The sequence below is a fragment of the Dryobates pubescens genome, chromosome 1 (assembly GCF_014839835.1).
Source record: "Dryobates pubescens isolate bDryPub1 chromosome 1, bDryPub1.pri, whole genome shotgun sequence".
Lineage (NCBI taxonomy): Eukaryota > Metazoa > Chordata > Aves > Piciformes > Picidae > Dryobates > Dryobates pubescens.
Window position 1 is genome coordinate 63559747 of NC_071612.1, and position 18937 is coordinate 63578683.

Here is an 18937-nt window from a genome sequence, read left to right on the forward strand (position 1 = left end):
GGGAGGGGTTTGGAGCACAGCCCTGTGAGGAGAGGCTGAGGGAGCTGGGGTTGCTTAGCCTGGAGAAGAGGAGGCTCAGGGGAGACCTTATTGCTCTCTACAGCTACCTGAAGGGAGGTTGTATCCAGGTGGGGGTTGGTCTCTTCTCCCAGGCAAGCAGCACCAGAACAAGAGGACACAGTCTCAAGCTGCACCAGTGGAGGTTTAGGCTGGGTGTTAGGAAGAAATTCTTCAGCAAGTGATTGGCCATTGGAATGTGCTGCCCAGGGAGGTGGTGGAGTCACCATCCCTGAAGTGTTTAAAATAAGACTGGATGAGGCACTTAGTGCCTTGGTTTAGTTGATTAGATGGTGTTGGGTGATAGGTTGGACTTGATAACCTCAAAGGTATTTTCCAACCTGCCTTATTCTGTGTTTGTCTGTGGGCTTGCTGCAGAGGGTTGTTTGAGTAACAGCCTGCTAGAAGTCAGTCATGTTCTTGCTTTCCTGAGAGCCTCAAACTGCTTTTTTGCTCTCTGCTGGCTTTCAGAAGGGGCTGCTCTATCTGTGTCCCTTTTGTGCTTCTGCTTTTAAGGTGCATCTGCATGGATGGATATGAAGGTGATGGCTTTACCTGCCAGCCCATAGACGTGTGTAGTCAGCCAGAACGAGGAGGCTGTTCGCTAAATGTAAGTGGGAGAAGTGTGGAGAAGCAGCCCCTATGAGTCAGAGCATAGATCCTGGGCCTGCTACAGATTTTGTGTGCTAACCTTCCCTGCCTGTAAGATGGGATGGAGTAACAGGTACCTTGACACAGTCCTCATAAGGATGTCAATTGTTTGGGTTGATGACAAAATGCAGCACCCCAAAGAGAGTTTGTGTGGTTTGCAGCAGATATTTTGACAGCTGCAGAGATTACCTGGACTGATAATTTTTGGTCTGTGTCAGTTTTCCCCTCAAGCTCTTCTAGTGTCTGCTGGCTTCTCTCTTCCTGTGCTCAGGCTGTAGCTTAACTGCAAGCACCAGCTGATTTCTAGTAACCGTTGACACCACATCGTCATCCTTAGTGCAAAACTGTAGTGCTTTATGATGGTAATGACTGCCAAATGGTCAGACCTTATCCTAATTTAGACCTCTCAATGAGAGGAACACCTTGGACTGTGCAGAAGGAATTGGGATGGCTACAATCAGGTACAAAGAACATCTTTCCTGAGGGAGATCTGCTCTTTGTCGTTGGTTCCACCCCACGTATCCAGGCAAGAGATAGTGCTCCTCACTTCTTTAATGGAAAAGAGCTTTACAGGATGGTAAGGAAAGACTTGGGAGTTCTGAGCCACCCTTGATATAAATGTCTGCTTCTCTGAAAGCCCAAAATGCTTCCAGAATCACTTTATTATGAAGCTGTCTGTGACTTTTCTGGAAAAAATTCTCCACAGCCTGACGAAGGAGATCTGTATTTTGTATATTGCTGTACTTGCCCTCCCTTCCTTCTGCTGATGAGTGGTATTGGTTTTCTCTCCCTTCTCCTGCAGGCCCTGTGCACCAGTACAGGCCCTGGCACTGCCACCTGCCAGTGCATCCCTGGCTGGACTGGGGATGGGAAGGCCTGCGTGGCCATAGACAACTGCCTGCTGGAGAGCAGGGGGCACTGCCACATCAACGCCGACTGCATTTATGTGGGCCCTGGGCAGGTATGAGCAATGAGAAGCAGCCTGGAGATGGACTCAGCATTTCTTAAGCTGCTCTGAGATGGCCTTGGATTGCTGGAGGTAGCCTCTGGGCTGACCAGCAGCAAAGGTTGCTTGTCTGCTGCCAGCAGCACCAGCTGCAGCCTGCATGCATGTGGGGAGATGCACTGCTGTGGGTGAGGATACCGCTCTGCCCTGAGATTTCTGTGCAGCAAAGGGAAGAGACTACACTGCATAACGTGGCTTGGCCTCAGTTGCTGTGTCACCCTTGTTCCCAGACCATAGCATTGCTCTGGGTGATGCTGAAGCATACAGAAAAGTATGTGCAGATAATCCATGGAGGCACCTGGGCCAGGAGTGAGGCAGGAGATAGGAGGAAGGCATGCAGGAGAGGTAGCTTATCAGAGTGCTGCTTCCCAAGGTGCCTTTTTCCCACTGAGCAAGGGAAGCATTGGGCAATGTACCCTTTAGCATATTTTAGTGAAGTGAGATGTGCAAGTGCACAGCTCTCATGAAAGCAGGAAACTTAGAAAGGAACCTCTCTTCCCTTTCTACCATTTACAAAGTCTGTGTCATCCCCTGAAAACAAAGACAGAAACTACCAACTGCAGGTGACAGCCCTACAGCCAAACAGTGCAAGGGATTCATGTGTTTGAGCAAGCAGGCAGCAGGTGTGCTGTGACAGAGGATGATGCTCCTCTAAGGAACTATCTCCATATTTCCAGGTTGTGGGGGTCCAGGAAGAAAGCTTGGGAAAATAAAATAAGAAGAGGTTTTGCTACCTTAGGCTTTTTTTGGGGGGTATCAAATGAGGATGTTCTGATAGCTCTAGAAAACTGAAATGTCTTTTTCTTGTAGAGCAAGTGTGTCTGTAAGAGAGGTTATGCTGGTGATGGCCACAACTGTGATGCAATCAATCCATGCCTCATGGACAATGGTGGCTGCCATGACTTGGTGAGTACCTAAAGAGCTGTCCCAAGGCTGGCTTGGCAGTGGAGGTTCCTCTGCTCCCTGACAGTGGTTTTTTCAGACATGGCTTTGACAGAATTGCAAGGGTTTATGTTATGTCATCTTACTGGCATTTATAAAGGTGGATCCTCTGGTTTTGTGAGTTCACACAACATAACCAATCACCTAGGCACCAGGAGAAGGTGCTTGTGTGTGGTACTCTATCCCAGGCCTTGGAAGGCCAGAATTCAATTCCTGAATAGGAGCAACACTACATAAGTTGTGTTTCCTCTGTAGTTTTTCCTTTCTTTGTATTTGCAGGCCACATGTGTACCCCTTGGTGGAGGAGACAGATCCTGCACTTGCCCTGAAGGCTACATTGGGGATGGCATGACATGCTATGGGGACATTCTAAAAGTGAGTAAAACCCAAATGTCTGAGGTCATCTTGAGGCTGGAGATAAATGGTTCTGCTTGCATTTCCCTTTTCTCTGTTACCTGAGTTGACTCCTTCCAGCACCAGCCTGACAGCACAAGGGTGTCCCTAGGCCACGAGGACAGATATGATGATGCCAAGGCAAATTCTTGCCAGTGGACCCATTGGCAGTAATTTCTGAGCTTCTTCAGCCCAGACTATCCTGTACAATAAGTCATCTTTTCTTCATTGTTCAGAAGTCAGAGCTGCTAGGCCCATTTTGTGTCTTTAGAAATATCAAAGGCCACTGCAGAGTCAATCTCTGCCCTTGGCAAACATGAGCAATTGCAGATGAGTCAGAAAGAGTTCCTTTATTTGGTCATGTATTTTGTTAATGGCTGAAGCTTGTGTTCAGCAGTGCCCATCTCTCACCATGATATGTGGTGCCTGTAATGGTTGTGAGATGAGAGGAATGTCTAAATCATTATTGCCAGGTTTTATATTGCAAAGAGCTCCTTTCCCCTTCCCTGGGTTTCCCAGCCCTGCAGCCTCAGAACCTTGGTTCTTAGCAGGGCTAACCCTCCTGTTGTTTCTATTTGGAAGGAGCTGGCCAGCAATTCCCACTTCTCAGGCTTCTACGACTGGGTTAAGGTAAGAACAGCCACGGGATGCCTGCAGGGGTAAGTTCTGTAGAAGTCTCTTTGAACACTGCTGTTAGAGGAAGAGCAACTCCATTTATCTTTTCCATTAGAGTAGAACTAAACAGCAACACAGGAGAAACTGATACAGAGCAGGCACGTAGAAAAGCTCTGGAGTTCATGATAGAGAGTCACGAGTGTGCTTTGGGTGCCTTGTTTCCAGCACAGGAGGAAGCTGGGGGCTCTGTCACATTCCATTTTTGTAGGTGTATTATCTGTAATGCCTGGCTGCCATAAAATAGCACAGAAGAGAAAGAAAAAGGAGTACAACACAGCACAATAAAAGCTGTTTTTCAGAAGAGCTTGGTTTGAGAAGTCAGACTGTGTGTTTATTCCTTCCACTGTTACCATTTCCCTCTCTCTGCTGTGGCAGTGAGAGATGTTGGGCAGACTGCAGCAGGCCTGCAAAAGCATGCTATGGTAGGTGGCACCTAACTGAGCGTTAGCCTGCCTGTTCTGCTGCATACATTGCTTTTGCCAGCAATAATCTTAGTCTGTCCACCAAACCAAAACTGATGCTGAGGGCCCAGAAAGGATTAATGGCTACAATTGAATGGGTTTGAATATTAATTAAAGTACTAAAGTAGGGCTTAGAGCAGAAGAGTTTCCCTTGGCAAACAGGTGCCAGCCATTTTGGCTAAAGGCCCTGTGCCATTCCTTGATGGTCAGCAGCACTTAACTGCCATGGCAGGAGAGCCTGCAGTGATACTGAGCTTTCTCCATGTCCCTTTCACACAACTGCAAGAGTGAAGTGACTGTTGGTTATATTTTGTGACATAGGTGTGGCAGTGGCATGTCTTATTTGTTCATTTTTGTGCTTTGGACAACAGAAATCTCTCTTCAGCATCCCAGCAGGAACCAATGTCACTGTCCTGGTGCCATCGGAGGCAGCTATCAAAAACTTGAGCAAGACTGAGAAAGATTTCTGGCTGACTCCCAGCATGCTGCCTTTTTTAGTCAGGTACAAGAAGACTCCTGCTGTTGCTTTGCTATCCCAAGCAACAGTAACAAAGTCATGACCTGGCTTTCTGCTTGTAGAAGACAAGGAGTTATCCTTGAGATAAATATAGAAGGAAGATGAAATATCTAGCAAAGAATTGAGTAGGTATTTAAAACATAGCAGAGCACAGGCACTGGGAAATGGGTTATTTTCCATGTGTTTGTAGAGAGACATTCTCTCTGCCATGTAGAGGCATCAGGAGAAGTCCTTCCTCTCATCATCCTCTTCATCTGCTTAACTACTTCACGTGAGAGGCATAAATGTTGATAGGGCTCTTATCTCCGTGTTATTACAAGCAGGGCCATTATCTTTTCTTAACCTGCCTTTCTTCCCTCCAGGGCCCACGTTCTTGAAGGTGTCTTCACTGGTGAAAAGCTTAAAAAGTACAACAGGACAGAATTACCCACCCTCAACCCACAGACCAGCTGGCAGCTGAACACCAGCAGCGGGGTAAGGGCTTTCTCACCTAACTCACGTGCACCAGTGCCAAAGTGAACTGCTCCAGGGTTGCTGTATGGAGCAGGGAGCCTGGGTGGGACACTGATGCCTTCACACTCAGGCATCTTTCAAAAACCATACCCAGATCAATCAGATGCAACCTTGAATGAACAATATATTTGTTTTGAACTTGCCTGACAGTTTCCAATCCCTTTGCTTCCCCACCTCTGATCCTTTTGCAGGCATTAACCATCCAGGAGGCGACGATAGTGGTCAGTGACATCCCTGCTAGCAATGGCATTATTCATGTCCTCAATAAGGTATGCTGGGACCTCTGATGCTGTGAAATGCTGCTTGTAGCAGCAGGTTTGTGTTGCAGCAGCTGTGATGGGACCAAGGAGGAATACAGTTCTGGCCAGTTAGGAAAGGATATCGTGGCAAAAATGTATTTGGTTATCACAAGGTCCTGTTTTCCACGCTGCAGTGTTTGAAATATCTGACCCCACAACAAGGAGTAGGGGGGTTCCTCTTCTGCTGGCTGACAAGAAAAGTTAAGAGTATTGTAGAACTCTGTAAAAAGCCATGGTCTAGTTGATTAGTTAGGGGATTAGTTACGGTTAGGTGATCGGCTGGACTCGATGATCTTGGAGGGCTCTTCCTAGCTGTTGATTCTGTGAAAAGGAGGCCTTTCCTAATTGCCTTTCATGCAAGCAGAACAGGAATCTAGTGCAATTTTGCCCAGAGGCTAACCTTCCTTATGAACTCATTTTTCCCATAGGTTTTGTTGCCAGCTTCATCAGATATCCCTCCAAGTCCTCCAGGTCTTCAGGAACAGCTTGAGACAGTTGCCTCGTTCAGCATGTTCAAGCAATTGCTCCAGGTAAGCTACTGAGCTGAACACTGTGGTAGCTGTCAGAACTGTCTTTTGAGCAAATGCTCACCTTACCCTGTAGGAGTGGGCCAAAATCTGGGCTGAATGGTGAGAAGAAACTGGGACACACTGAGAAAAGGGAGATCACCTGTTTCCTACCATTGCTGAGTAACATACCTCTCTCTATCATAGCTCATATGTACATGCATACCTCTGTATCACTGGCATATTATTACAGTGGAAGATGACCTGCCTACTGCAGCCACTCCCATGCTCCTATAGGGCAGGGAAAACTGGAGGGAAAAAAGAAGACTTGTTCATAAGGTGCTGGCTGACAGCCCAGGGGGCCAAGAAAGCCAACAGCAGCCTGGCCTGCATCAGGAATAGGGAGGTGATTGTGCCCCTGTACTGGGCACTGGTGAGGCCACACCTTGAATACTGGGTTCAGTTTTGGACCCCTCACACAGTATCACAGTATCGCCAAGGTTGGGAGAGACCTCGAGGATCATCAAGTCCAACCTGACACCACAAACCCCATGACTAGACCATGGCACCAAATGCCACATCCAATCTCCTCTTGAAGACCTCGAGGGACAGTGACTCCACCACCTCCCCGGGCAGCCCATTCCAATGACGAATTACTCTCAGTGAAGAAGTTTCTCCTCACCTCACTACAAGGACAGACACTGAGGTGCTGGAATGTGGCCAGAGTAGAGCAACAAAGCTGGTGAAGGGTCTGGAGAAGAGGTCTGGTGAAGAGCAGCTGAGGGAACTGGGATTGTTTAGCCTGGAGAAGAGGAGGCTGAAGGGAGACCTCATTGCTTTCTAAAACAACTTGAAAGGAGATTGGAGTGATGTGGGCATTGATCTCTTCTCCCTAATAACAAGCGACAAGAGAAGAGGAAAGGGCCTGAAGGGGAGGTTTAGGTTGGACATGAAGAAAAAATTCTTTACTGAAAGAGTCAGGCATTGGAATAGGTTGCCCAGGGAGGTGGTGCAGTCAGCATCTCTGGAGGTGTTCAAGAGACGTGTGACCATGGCACTCTGGGACATGGTTTAATGGCCATGCCGTGGTGGTCTTAGGTTGACAGCTGGATCTGATGATCTTAGAGGGCTTTCCCAACCAACACAATTCTGTGATCCTGATTCTATAATGGGGAAGTGTTGCAGTGTGATGGTTTAACCCACCCACATTAACCAAAAGCTCAGCTGAGCGCAGTCAGAGAAGCAAGTGAAGCTGTATTTTACAAGCAATAATGGAATGGAATGCAATGAATATATACAAAACTATACAGTATTTGCTAGATTATACAAGAATTTACAAAAAGGAAACAACACAGAAATCCTCCTTGGGTGGAGGATTCTGCCTCACCTCTCCCCAGCCTCTCTTCCTCCCCTTTTTCCCTCTAGTTAATTAGAAGAAAAGAGAAGAGTAGAAAATGTTAAGGGAATTTCAGTTAGCTCAAAGCTTGGTTAGAAGTTAGTTTTGCTTATCTTGTTTGTTTTGCCCTCTACAACTACCTGAAAGGTGGTTGTAGCCAGGAAGGGGTTGGTCTCTTCTCCCAGGCAACCAGCACCAGAACAAGGGGACACAGTCTCAAGCTGTGCCATAGGAGGTTTAGACTCGAGGTGAGGAAAAGTTCTTCACTGAGCGAGTCGTTCGTCATTGGAATGGGCTGCCCAGGGAGGTGGTGGAGTCGCCGTCCCTGGAGGTGTTCAAGGGGAGATTGGACGTGGCACTTGGTGCCATGGTCTAGTCGTGAGGTCTGTTGGGACAGGTTGGACTTGATGATCCTTGGGGGTCTCTTCCAACCTTGGTTATACTGTGAGACTGTGATACTGTGATAAACGGCCTCTCTCTGTCCAAGGGCAGCGTGCATGCCAAGAGAAAGACAGAAGCCGGAGTGCCTGAGAGAAAGGAATGTGAGACATGTTTGCCATGGTACATCTCACATCTGACCAATGAGATTCGTTTAGAATTACTCTTTGTTTTCCTTTTTATGCCCGAATGTTCAGCTAGAGAGTTTTACATACATAGAATAAACCAGGTTGGAAGAGACCTTCAAGATCATCGCGTCCAACCCATCAACCAATCCAACACCGCCCAAACAACTAACCCACGGCACCAAGCACCCCATCAAGTCTTCTCCTGAAAACCTGTTTTGCCGCTATCTTTCTTAAAGGCACAGCCTAAACTGTCACAAGAAGCTGTACCTGTGTCAGCCAGGAGGAGGAGCAGGTGGCTAGATGTGTGTGACTGCTAGATGTGATTGTGTATGCCATTTCCAAGCGCTTCCTCCAGCACTCTTGCCCTTGCGATTGATTCCGCGTGTGGTTTGCTGTGAGCCAGGGCAGGTGCAGGGCTGTGAGCAAGGGCAGGTGCAGGGCTGTGAGCAAGGGCAGGTGCTGACGCTACTGTGTGGCCATTCTTCAGCAACACCAGCTCGCTGGGAAAATCGAGTCTGCTGAAAAATACACCATCTTTGTTCCTGGGAATGATTCCATCGAGGAGTACTGCAGTGCTGCCAACCTCACACAGCTGGTGAGCTCACCGCTTCCTGACAGCTTGAATTGTGCTCAGGGCAGGGACACAGGCGCTGCCAGATCATGAACCGGAGCTCAGTGGGCTTGCCCATGGGAAGGAGAACCTTATATGATGTTAAAAGCTGGGAGGAATGTGACAGAAATGAGAGGGTTTCCTGGGATCTGAAAAGAATATTTGGACTCCAAATGCAAATTTCTGAGTAGATTTGGGAGTGGACAGATGGCACAAAACATTCTCCTCCCTCCCTGGCTGGCTGTGGCAATTTTCAACCTTTTGAAAGTTTCCAAAACACAATAAATTCCCTTGTCCAGAAACAGTCATCAGCTGTGGTCACTTTTGAGGGGAAGTCTCTGTGGGCTTAATTAGCCATTACAGAACCTTAGGGGTATGGTATAAGAAGGGTTTGTAACTGAGTCGTAGTCTAGGAAGACAAAAGAGTCCTCACATTTGAATTTTTTGTGGCTGTAGGACAAGGAGACAGTGCAGTACCATGTTGTACTGGGAGAGAAGCTCTTGCCCACAGACCTGAGAAGTGGAGTTCATAAGAACAGCATGTTAGGGCTGTCCTACTGGCTCATGTTTTATCAAAACAGCACAGAGGTAAGAGTCTGCTCTGCCACCTGAAGACCTGACTTCACCTGTCACTTTCTAAGGCTGGTGGCTGGATACACCCATTTCTGTTCTGCACACCCTAACAAGTCCCCCTGCTGGGAATGTCTGTCAGGCAATCCGTGCCAAAGGAGTTGAAGGTTTTCATCTCAGACATTTTCTTCTTTGCAGAGGTTTGTTAATAATATTCCTTTGGATGGAAAATTCCTGGAGACAAAGAATGGCATGCTGATTGGGGTTTCACAGGTCCTCCAGATACAGAAGAACCGTTGCACCGCCAATACCACCACCATACAAAAGGTAAAGATGACTACCAAGGGTCTAGCTGAGCACTGTTTCACAGGGTCTCTCTACCTGCTGAACCAAACTGATGAATAGCAGACAGCCTGCCTTGTTTCTTCCACATGGATGAGACAGTAGCTTGTGCTCTGCCCCTGGGTGAGCCTCATGTGCAATGAATGGGGCGTCAGGGAGACCTAGCACCTCCTTGTCTCAGACTCCGTACTTCTAACACAGCAGATCTTGAGCTCTTGTGTGGATCATGTTCAGTTCACTTGCTGGGGCGCTCACAGTGCTAGCTGTGGGGCAGGATGGTGCAGGCACTCACAGATACCCAGCTGTGGAAGCAGAATCCAGCCCAATTCTTGCATGGCAGAACCACAGGCTTCTCTAGAAAATGTAGTGGCCTCTCAGAGTCACGGCCCAAGTCCAGCCTGCATGCATCATGTGGATCCTGTCCATCTGGAGATTGCCAGGTCAGACTGAGGTAGACTTGCTTCTGATAAGACAAAAAGTAACTGCAACGTTGCATGAAGGAACTCCAGGCCCACAGAAAGCCCTGCCCTAGCTCAGAGACTCAGGAAAGGTGCAGCATGTGATTCTTCTGCTTGTTTTTCTGTTGTGTTACAGTCTATGGAGTGCAGGAACAAGACCTTGTCTGGAGCCTTTGGTAGCAATGAGGACTTAAAGATTATGCATCATGATTATTTTTTTCTTGTGGAGTTTTGAGCCATGGAGATAAATGCATTTTTGTCTTTGTCCCAGGCAGCAGCCTGTACAGCACCATTTGTAATTCAAGATTAGTATCTTGATGTGAGGTGGGTGGAGGGCACACATGTGACTTGTCCTGTTCTCTGTGCCCTAGTCAAGATGCGGCAAGTGTGAGAAGGGGATCAAGTGTCCTCCTGGAGCAGTTCTTGTGGTGAGTCTTTGATTTGTGTGACACCTCACAGGCTCTTTGCAGATAGTGCTTTGATGTCCTTTTATTGATCTATAGAAGTCATCTCCAAATCTGAAACAAAAAATGTGCCCTTGACTCATCTGTAAGTAACTCATTAGTAAGAATTTGTAAGAAAAAGCAGTCATCAAGGGAGCTTTAGGCAGGACAAATGCAAGCATGGCCTGAGAAGCTCCCTACAGGGCTGGCAACAGGCTTTGCATGAATGTCATGGGCCCTTTAGAGCATGCAGTGCGGGGAGCTCCTGCCTGAGCATGGAAGAAGAGTCAAGCTGAGCCAGGGCAAGTTTAGGCTTGAGGTAAGGAGAAAGTTCTTCACAGAGAGAGTTGTTAGCCATTGGAATGTGCTGCCCAGGGAGGTGGTGGAGTCACCGTCCCTGGAGGTGTTCAAGAGGGGATTGGACGTGGCACTTGGTGCCATGGTTTAGTAGTCATGAGGTGTTGGGTGACAGGTTGGATGTGATGATCTTTGAGGTCTTTTCCAACCTTATTGATTCTATGATTCTGTGGTCAGAACGTTTTGACATTCTCATGAAGGAAGCCAGTTGAGGGGTGCCAATAGCAATCCCCCAGCCTGGAGCATGGATTTGGTCACAGGGATGGGCTGGTTGTACCTGTGGCTTGGTTGTGAGTGGCAAACACTTCCAGAGAGGATAACAGCATGTGGTGCTATGGGTTAGTTGTTTGGGTGGTGTTGGATCGGTTGATGGGTTGGACGCGATGATCTTGAAGGTCTCTTCCAACCTGGTTTATTCTATGTATGTATTCTATGTATTCTAAAACGTTTCTTCTCCATACTGGCTGTGAATTGCCTGGCAGCCACATCTGACTTCTTAGGCTTGATTGCCTTATGCCAAGCAATTTCCCATTGCTTTTCCTCAGTATTCACGTTGACATGCATACCGTGGATGTGGCACGTGACAAACAGACTCTGTGTGGTGACCTCACGTCTAGAGATGGCTCAGCTACAGACAGTCCACATTTTTAGTTCTGTTCCTGTAGGATAAAAATAATTCTTCCTCTGTTGGGGCCAGCCAAAGATGTACAACGTTTGTGCAAGAATTGTAACCTCTTCTATCTGTCCCTCTGTCAACTACAACTGCAGGAATCTCCAGGAAGCAAGAACCTTGCTCGCTGTGAGCTGCGCTCTGGGGATGCAGGAATACTCGGCTGTCATTTCACCTGTGCAAAAGTTTCTCTGGTAGGAAAAACATTTGCCTCAGATTCTTTTTGACAAAAGCAAGCTGGGTATTAGAAATGCAGCTGCAGAAATAAAGCCTGTGCCTAAGAACTGCCTGGAATTTATGCTATTGCATAGTTGAGACTGGGCTTGTCTGGGAGTCAGTCTCCATCCTGGAGACAGAGGGCACTGGTGAAAAACATCAAACCTCTGGGAATGCCTGCACAGTCCTGCATTGTGGTCTGCTGCTTCGGTATTGTTGCCTTGGGTTTTGTCCTGCAGAGGAAGAGAAGGAGATGAATGTTTGTAGTCTGGTTTCCCAAGGAAATGAGGCATGAATGATGGTATTTAGCTCATGCATGTGCCTTCACGAATAACTGATGACAAGTTGGAGCTGAGAAAAAGGGAGCAGAAGGTCTTGCAGCTATTCTGGCCCCTGCCAGTTCTGTGAAAATGTCTATCTGGGAGAAAACACTTGAAGAGGAAATGGTAAAAGAAATAATTGTGTGAAACTGAGCTCTTCCAGAGAGTCAAGCATGTCCCTGGAAAGTTTGTTGGGAATGGGAGATCAGGAGAATGGGAGATCAGGAGAATGGGAAAAGGAGGAAAAGGAGTTGGTTATATAGTACTTGATGTGCAGAGCTCCAGTCAGGCCTGGTACCTCAGCAGGTACATCTGCAGCCCTTCATCAGACAATGTTTCTCTTTATCTGTACCATCCAGCTTGGTCCCATTGTGCTTTCCTGCTTCCATGGGTTGATGCAGACAGAAGTGACAACAGTTAAATCAGCCTTCTGAAACAAATCACCTTCTGGCAGAAACATCTCTCTGTCCAACAGGGTATTTCACTCGTGGGACACTCTGGGCACACAGGCAGGAGATAGGCTGGGTAGGCACTGGACATTTGTGCTACTCACCAAAAGGGCAGTGTTGCTTGAGAGCAGTGCAGACCTTTACACGAAGCTCTGGGCAACAGAGCACCCCATTTTAGGGGGTTTCTTCCATCCTACCTGTGCACAAGCCTTGCCAGAACCTATGTTAAAGGAATTAGAGTAGCTTCCACCATAAAGCTGTACCTTGTCTGTGCTGCACAGGATGGCTCACCCCAGCTTTTTCTTATTGCTTCTCCAGAGGTCAGTCTGCTGCCCCGGCTACTACGGACACATGTGTGAGATGTGCCCAGGGAAGCCAGGCCAATGGTGCTCTGGGAACGGGGAATGCCAGGATGGCATCGAGGGCAGTGGAGAGTGCCAGTGCCTGGAAGGTTTCCATGGCACTGCCTGTGAAATGTGTGAAGTAGGTCGCTACGGAGCTGACTGCAAAGCAGGTGACACTGGTGGCTACTGCAGCTTGTCTCTACCACACTGCTTGCCAGGGGGGAAAGTGGCAACGTCTCAGCTCTCAGGAGGGATGGTGGGAGGGATGAAATGTCCCCAGAACTCTGAGATAGGCAAAGAGCTGGCAGGCCACCTAGGGAGGCACAGTGGGAGTGAGCATTTGTGGTCAACCAGAAGAGTGGCCCCAATTTTTCTCCTCAAGCCAAAGCATGACTGTTGTCTGCTGCTCATCCTGCTGCCACCCAAACAAGGAGGACACCAGAACAAGAGGACACAGTCTCAAGCTGTGCCAGGGGAGGTTTAGACTGGATGTTAGGAAGAAATTCTTCATAGAGAGAGTGATTGCCCATTGCAATGTACTGCCTGGGGAGGTGGTGGAGTTGCCATCATTGGAGGTGTTTAGGAGGAGACTTGATGAGGTGCTTGGTGCCATGGTTTAGTTGATTAGATGGTGTTGGATGATGGGTTGGATGCGATGATCTTGAAGGTCTCTTCCAACCTGGTCTGGTCTATTCTATTCTATTCTATTCCTATTCCTATTCCTATTCCTATTCCTATTCTATTCCTATTCCTATTCCTATTCTATTCTACTCCTATTCTATTCTATTCCTATACTATTCAAACTACAGAAAGTAGAGGTGGATGGTCTGTTCCTGGCCTTTTGGCCTGGGAGGGAACCAGAGTTGATACTCCTGTGCCATTTTCCTTAGGGCAGCTGGATGCACAGGACTAGGAGCAGAGCAGCCAGACTCTGCTGGTGAGGCCTGCTTGGTTTGTCAGTGATGAGTGTTCATACTTCCCCTGCAGAATGTGCCTGCGCCAACGGCATCTGTAACGATGGACTGCAAGGGGATGGGAGCTGCCAGTGCTTCCCAGGCTGGAAGGGACCTTACTGCCAAGAAAGTACGTGAGTGTGAAGGGGCCTGTGGTGTAACGTTGCCTTTTTGGCACAGAACCCTGCATGGTCCTCTTTAGCTGCCAGAGCAATTCACTGTTAGCTGAGCAAGGCAACCACAATTGCATCCACCCAGAAGCTTACCATAGGGGTGGGGAGGAACCTGAGCTCCTCAATAATTTAAAGGTTTGCACATAAAGTTTGATTTTTGTCATGAAGTTAAATGTTTTGGGAGCATCTGGAAGTGGAAACTGAGTGGGGCTATCCTGTCTAGTGTAAATGTAAAGCATAAAAGAACTTAATCTTCTTGCCTTATCTCTGGATTGAGGAGGTTTCTGTCCTTGCTTCATTCCTAGCAGTGTGGAAGCCATGCAGATAGGGTCAGATTGACCTGTTAGCTCGGACATCAACTTCACTCTATTGCAAATCCAAAACAGAAATCCCCCAAGGCTTTCACAGAATAGTAGAAAGGGACCTCTGGAGATATCCAATCCTCTGCTGAAGCAGGATCACCTAAATCAGATTGCACAGGATTGCATCCAGGTAGCTTTGGAATCTCTCCACAGGAGGAGACTCCACAACCTCTCTGGGCAACCTGTGCCAGTCTGGCACCCTCATAGTGAAGAAGTTTTTCCTTATGTTTAGGTGGAACTGCCTGTATTCTAGTTTATGCCCGTTGCCCCTTGTCCTATCACTGGGCATCACTGACAAGAGTCTGGCTCCATCCTCTTGGCACCTGCCCTTTAGATATTTGTAAGCACTGAGAAGATTCCTTCTCAGTCTTCTCCTTTCCAGGCCAAGGAGCCCCAAGTTTCTCAGCCTCTCCTCATAAGAGAGGTGCTCCAGCTTTTCTGCTGCCCCATAGGACAGGAGAGTTATCATAACAGCTGGTGTCACTCATCATCAGTCAGGGCACCACCAGTGTTGCAGTGAGGCCCTTTGCAGGGTCCTTTTACTACAGGTAGCAAAACCAGTCCCCAAGAGTGCTAGATTGGAAATGCCCAGTCATGTCTGTGTGTTCTCTTGCAGGAATCAAGACTGACTTATGCAATAACACTTGCCATCAAATGGCCAAGTAAGTAGAGATGAGGAGCTGGGTCACTCTGAGAAAGCCCTGTGTAAACACCTGTGTTTTACACAGAGGTGCCTACTCAATAAAGATATATAAATGTCAGTTCTCTCCTGGCAGCTCTCTTTGGTGCTAAGCTGCATGCATTTTCCCCAAGGATATTTTTCTGTCTGAGCATAAATTATTTCCAAGTCCCTTCTGGATGTGTGGATGGAAGAAAGCAGATTCCAAAGTACTCCAAGTTTGACCTTATTCATAGAGCAAATCAACCAACCATGTACCAGCCCTTTCTGCCTTGTCTGCCCCCACCAAGGGATTAAATAGGTTGATGGACTGTGATGATTCATTCCCTCTTGCTGCCTTCTCCATCCATTTTCTGGTTTTGTGGTACTGGGATGCAGTCATCTCCATTGTACCCTGCAGAAGCCCATGGGCATGGTGAAGGTGCACAGTGCAAGGAGTGAAGCCTGTGGCCTGGGTACCAGCTCCCTGGCCAGTATGACCTAAGAATTTGATACCATAAAGAAACACAGAGCAACTTCAGGCACGTTCCTCCTGTGGTCATTTCTGTCTCTAACTAGCATGTGTCAGACCTGGATAGAGTTTTCCACCAGTTGAACGAATCAGGAGGTGTTGTCTATGATTGTTTATCCTTTTCTTGTTTCAGCTGCCTCAATAGTTCTGTAGATTCCTCACCTATGTGCTTCTGCTCTGCTGGATACACAGGCAATGGAACCCATTGCACAGGTATGTGCAGCAAGTGTTGGCAAGATTCAAGGCTTGCAAACACCCATGGAAGCTAGGTGAAGCCAATGGTTTTGTGAAATAAATGGCACCATGTTGCCTGATGAAAGGTGATTGAAATCCTTTTCCTAGCAGCCATTCACCACAAACTCTGCCAAGCTTTGGTAGAGAAGTTTTCTGGTCTGCAGCTTTACACAGGATGCTCATGCATTTGCTACAGCATGCAAGATTGGGACTTTAATAAGATGCTGTCAGTTTTGTTAGGGTGGATGATCATTCTGGCACAGTTCCACCCTTCCTAGATGTCCTGAGCTGATTCTGCTTCTCTTGCTTGTGGTCACAGAAATAGATCCATGCACTATCGATCACGGTGGCTGCTCCAAACATGCTGTGTGTACTAAAGTGTCCCCAGGAGAGAGAACCTGTGTCTGTAAGGAAGGCTATGCTGGTGATGGGACACTCTGCATGGGTGAGTGCTCAGTGTCTGTTTCGGTGATAGCAGTGAAGCAGCATCTACACCAAGGACTACAAGCATTAAAATGTCAGACTAAAATGTTGAATAACTCAATTCCCCTTTCACTTTCTTCATGCAGTAATGATTTTAAAGCAAATAATTGCTGGCTGATCTTGATTCAAGCATCTTTCAGCTTTTAGTTGAGGTGCAGGCACAGGTACATGTACACATGCATGTACATAGCACCCCTGTGGGCACATGCTCAGCGTTCCCCCAAGTCAGGGGTAGTGAAATGGTCAGCACTGCCTCACCACACTGCCACCCAGAACTTGTTGGAGTGCCCACAATACCATCTGTATGACTGGGTGGCCTCACACCCATGTTTAGGCCTTGAACCAAAAGAGCTCTGAGAGGTTTTCTTCCCCTGGTGCATGTCATAGAAAGCTCCAGAGAGAGAAGGTGAGGGCAGTCTCCCACAGTGGTGCTCTGAGATGAGGATGGAGCTGTCCCACGTTCTGACTCTTCTCATATTCTTTAGGGCAGCCCAGCGGGCATGGAATTTTCTGTGAGCAGATTTATCAGGGGTGGCAGGAGCAGAACTTAGAGCTGTACCCTGTTCCTTTGCTCTCACAACTCCCTTTGCTGCCGAAAGGTTTCCAGAGCTGGGAAGGATCTCCCTGTTGCTTTCCCAATACCTCTCTGGGTCACCAATTCCCTGCTGCCTTAAGCAGCCCTCAGCAGTAATGTGACCTTATTGTTTTGCTGCAGAAATTGATCTCTGCCTTGACAGCAACGGGGGCTGCCACAGCCATGCAGAGTGCATGAAAACAGGCCCAAGGAAGGTGAGTACAGAGGATGGATGGCAGGGCAGCATTGTCAGAGAGCTCATCACAGATGTGCAATTGTCTCAGGGGCAACCCTTTCCCCTGCAATCCTTGTGCTTGTTACACTCTTCATAGAAAATGTGCCTGGGAATGGCATGAGATGTCTCCTCTTGATCAGAGGCTGGAGGCTGTCTCAGGTTATTGACATCTAGCACTGGGTGCTATCTCACCTGCTTTCCATCCAGCTCAGCCCTTGTGTCTCTTTGTTGGGTCCAAGTTTCACACTGAGCACCTGTTTTGCCTCCAGGTTGCCTGCAACTGTCTTCCCGGTTACAGTGGGGATGGAGTGAGCCAGTGCAACCCCATCAACCTGTGTGAACAGGTATGTCTGCATTTCACTCCTACAAGAAGTGAAGGCCACAGCCTTGAAGCATTCCTTTCCCCCACCAGTTAGCAGCAAGAACAGGATTAGCCTGCTAGTTTAGAGCTGGTTGTCTCACCTTGGCACATACCAGAGGGCTGTCCTGCTGTGTTTGGCTTCCATTGCCTCTCACAATGACCTGCAAGTACATTGGCCACGTGGCATTCTGTCTTGTGGAAGAAGCAGGAAAGGCTGGAGGCTTGTGGGCTTGTTTCTCTGCATCCATTTTGTATGGAACATGCTCAAAAGCATAAGAGTAATCTCTGCTCACAGCACTGCTGCTGTGTCAAAGGTCTCTCTGAATCATCATCAGTTTTGTCATCACTCTGCATCCCAAAATAATGTGTGAAAGTCTTGTTTCATGGGGAAATCTCTTGAGGATTTGGGCGAGGTTTTTTTCTAGGGCACTGGATAGATGGGAGGAATGGCTTTCCTTCCTCTGGGCTGGATGTAGTTAGCAGGCTCCATGTGCAAGTGGCTGTCCAAATTGTTGGTGGTACCCCTCCATGCAAGCCTTTACCTTTCCTCTCTAGAACAATGGAGGCTGTAGTCCCTTTGGACTCTGCAAGTACACAGGCCCTGGCACTCGAAACTGCTCCTGCTCTTGGCACAGCATTGGAGATGGCTTCACCTGTCGTGGCAAAGTGTATCAGGTGAGCAGCACTGGAGCATCTTTTGCATCAGGCCTCCTGCCCTGCAGCAAACAACTCCCTCCCCTCCAAGGGTAAGCTGTAGATGAGCAGATCTGTAGTGTTGTATTGACAGGTCTGTGGTGCAGGAGTGGAGACAGGTGCTCTGAGGCAAACTATCCATAGGTGTATTTGGGAGCTATGGGAGAGAATCACAGTAAAGTGACTTTGCTCTAAAGAGAGTCAAGATGTGAACACTCTGCTGTCCTGTCAGCAACACTGGCCACACCTCCAGGGTGCTGGTTCTTTCATATTATAAACAAATTGAAGTATTTATGTATTTTCCCATGTGAACCCACTTCTTCTAGTCTGGGATCTGGGCAGGTATTCCCTGTGTTGATGCCAGGACTTAGGATCCAGTCTGGAGGGCAGCAGTCTGGCTCTGTTGCAAATACAGTAGCTCTCCTTAGACAAGCTGGTAATCTTTTCTACTGGTCTTAAATAAAAGCTGTCAGCCACAGCAGAGATGGGAGAAAAGAGATGGGCCCAGTTCTGTGTTTCTGCTCTTACTGAACGTTAGTGTGGTAAGGAGAGAAAGTTTGTCTCACCAAGTCAAGGTCTGCCACCTGGGCAGCAGCCCAGAAGTGGTAGTGGCAGCACAGTGAGCTTAAAGCAGAAGTTTTGGGAATCTTTTGAGGTGTCCCATGAGCACAGGGGCAGTAACACCTGAGACAGCTGCTGCAGAAGCAGCCAGCTCTCAGGTCTCTATCTACTGCATCCTCTGGGCCAGGTCATTGCCTGCTTTATAACTTCCACATCATCCATGCATAGCATACTGCCTGGGCAGGAGGAGGAAAAGATCACTGTGGTGTGTCAGGAGAACCTGTGCCTCATTGGAGTGGGAGAGTGGCATGGAGTGGAAGGAATAGGTCTCTGTGAGACAGGTGAGGAGCAAGTGGA

At 48.0% G+C, this 18937-nt stretch overlaps 1 protein-coding gene across 1 annotated transcript in view; it reads left to right on the forward strand.

Annotated features, from left to right (window-relative positions):
* Positions 1-18937, forward strand: part of STAB1 (stabilin 1) — a 67875-nt gene that overhangs the window by 35648 nt on the left and 13290 nt on the right. The window contains exons 24-45 of the mRNA XM_054167236.1: positions 574-667; positions 1511-1669; positions 2525-2620; positions 2936-3031; positions 3632-3679; positions 4557-4687; positions 5065-5176; positions 5407-5484; positions 5943-6044; positions 8470-8577; positions 9049-9180; positions 9361-9489; positions 10334-10390; positions 11531-11626; positions 12736-12931; positions 13749-13844; positions 14866-14911; positions 15573-15652; positions 15993-16118; positions 16872-16945; positions 17235-17309; positions 17882-18001. Of these exons, the coding sequence (XP_054023211.1) occupies positions 574-667; positions 1511-1669; positions 2525-2620; positions 2936-3031; positions 3632-3679; positions 4557-4687; positions 5065-5176; positions 5407-5484; positions 5943-6044; positions 8470-8577; positions 9049-9180; positions 9361-9489; positions 10334-10390; positions 11531-11626; positions 12736-12931; positions 13749-13844; positions 14866-14911; positions 15573-15652; positions 15993-16118; positions 16872-16945; positions 17235-17309; positions 17882-18001 (2251 nt within the window). The remainder of the gene's footprint in view (positions 1-573; positions 668-1510; positions 1670-2524; positions 2621-2935; positions 3032-3631; positions 3680-4556; positions 4688-5064; positions 5177-5406; positions 5485-5942; positions 6045-8469; positions 8578-9048; positions 9181-9360; positions 9490-10333; positions 10391-11530; positions 11627-12735; positions 12932-13748; positions 13845-14865; positions 14912-15572; positions 15653-15992; positions 16119-16871; positions 16946-17234; positions 17310-17881; positions 18002-18937) is intronic.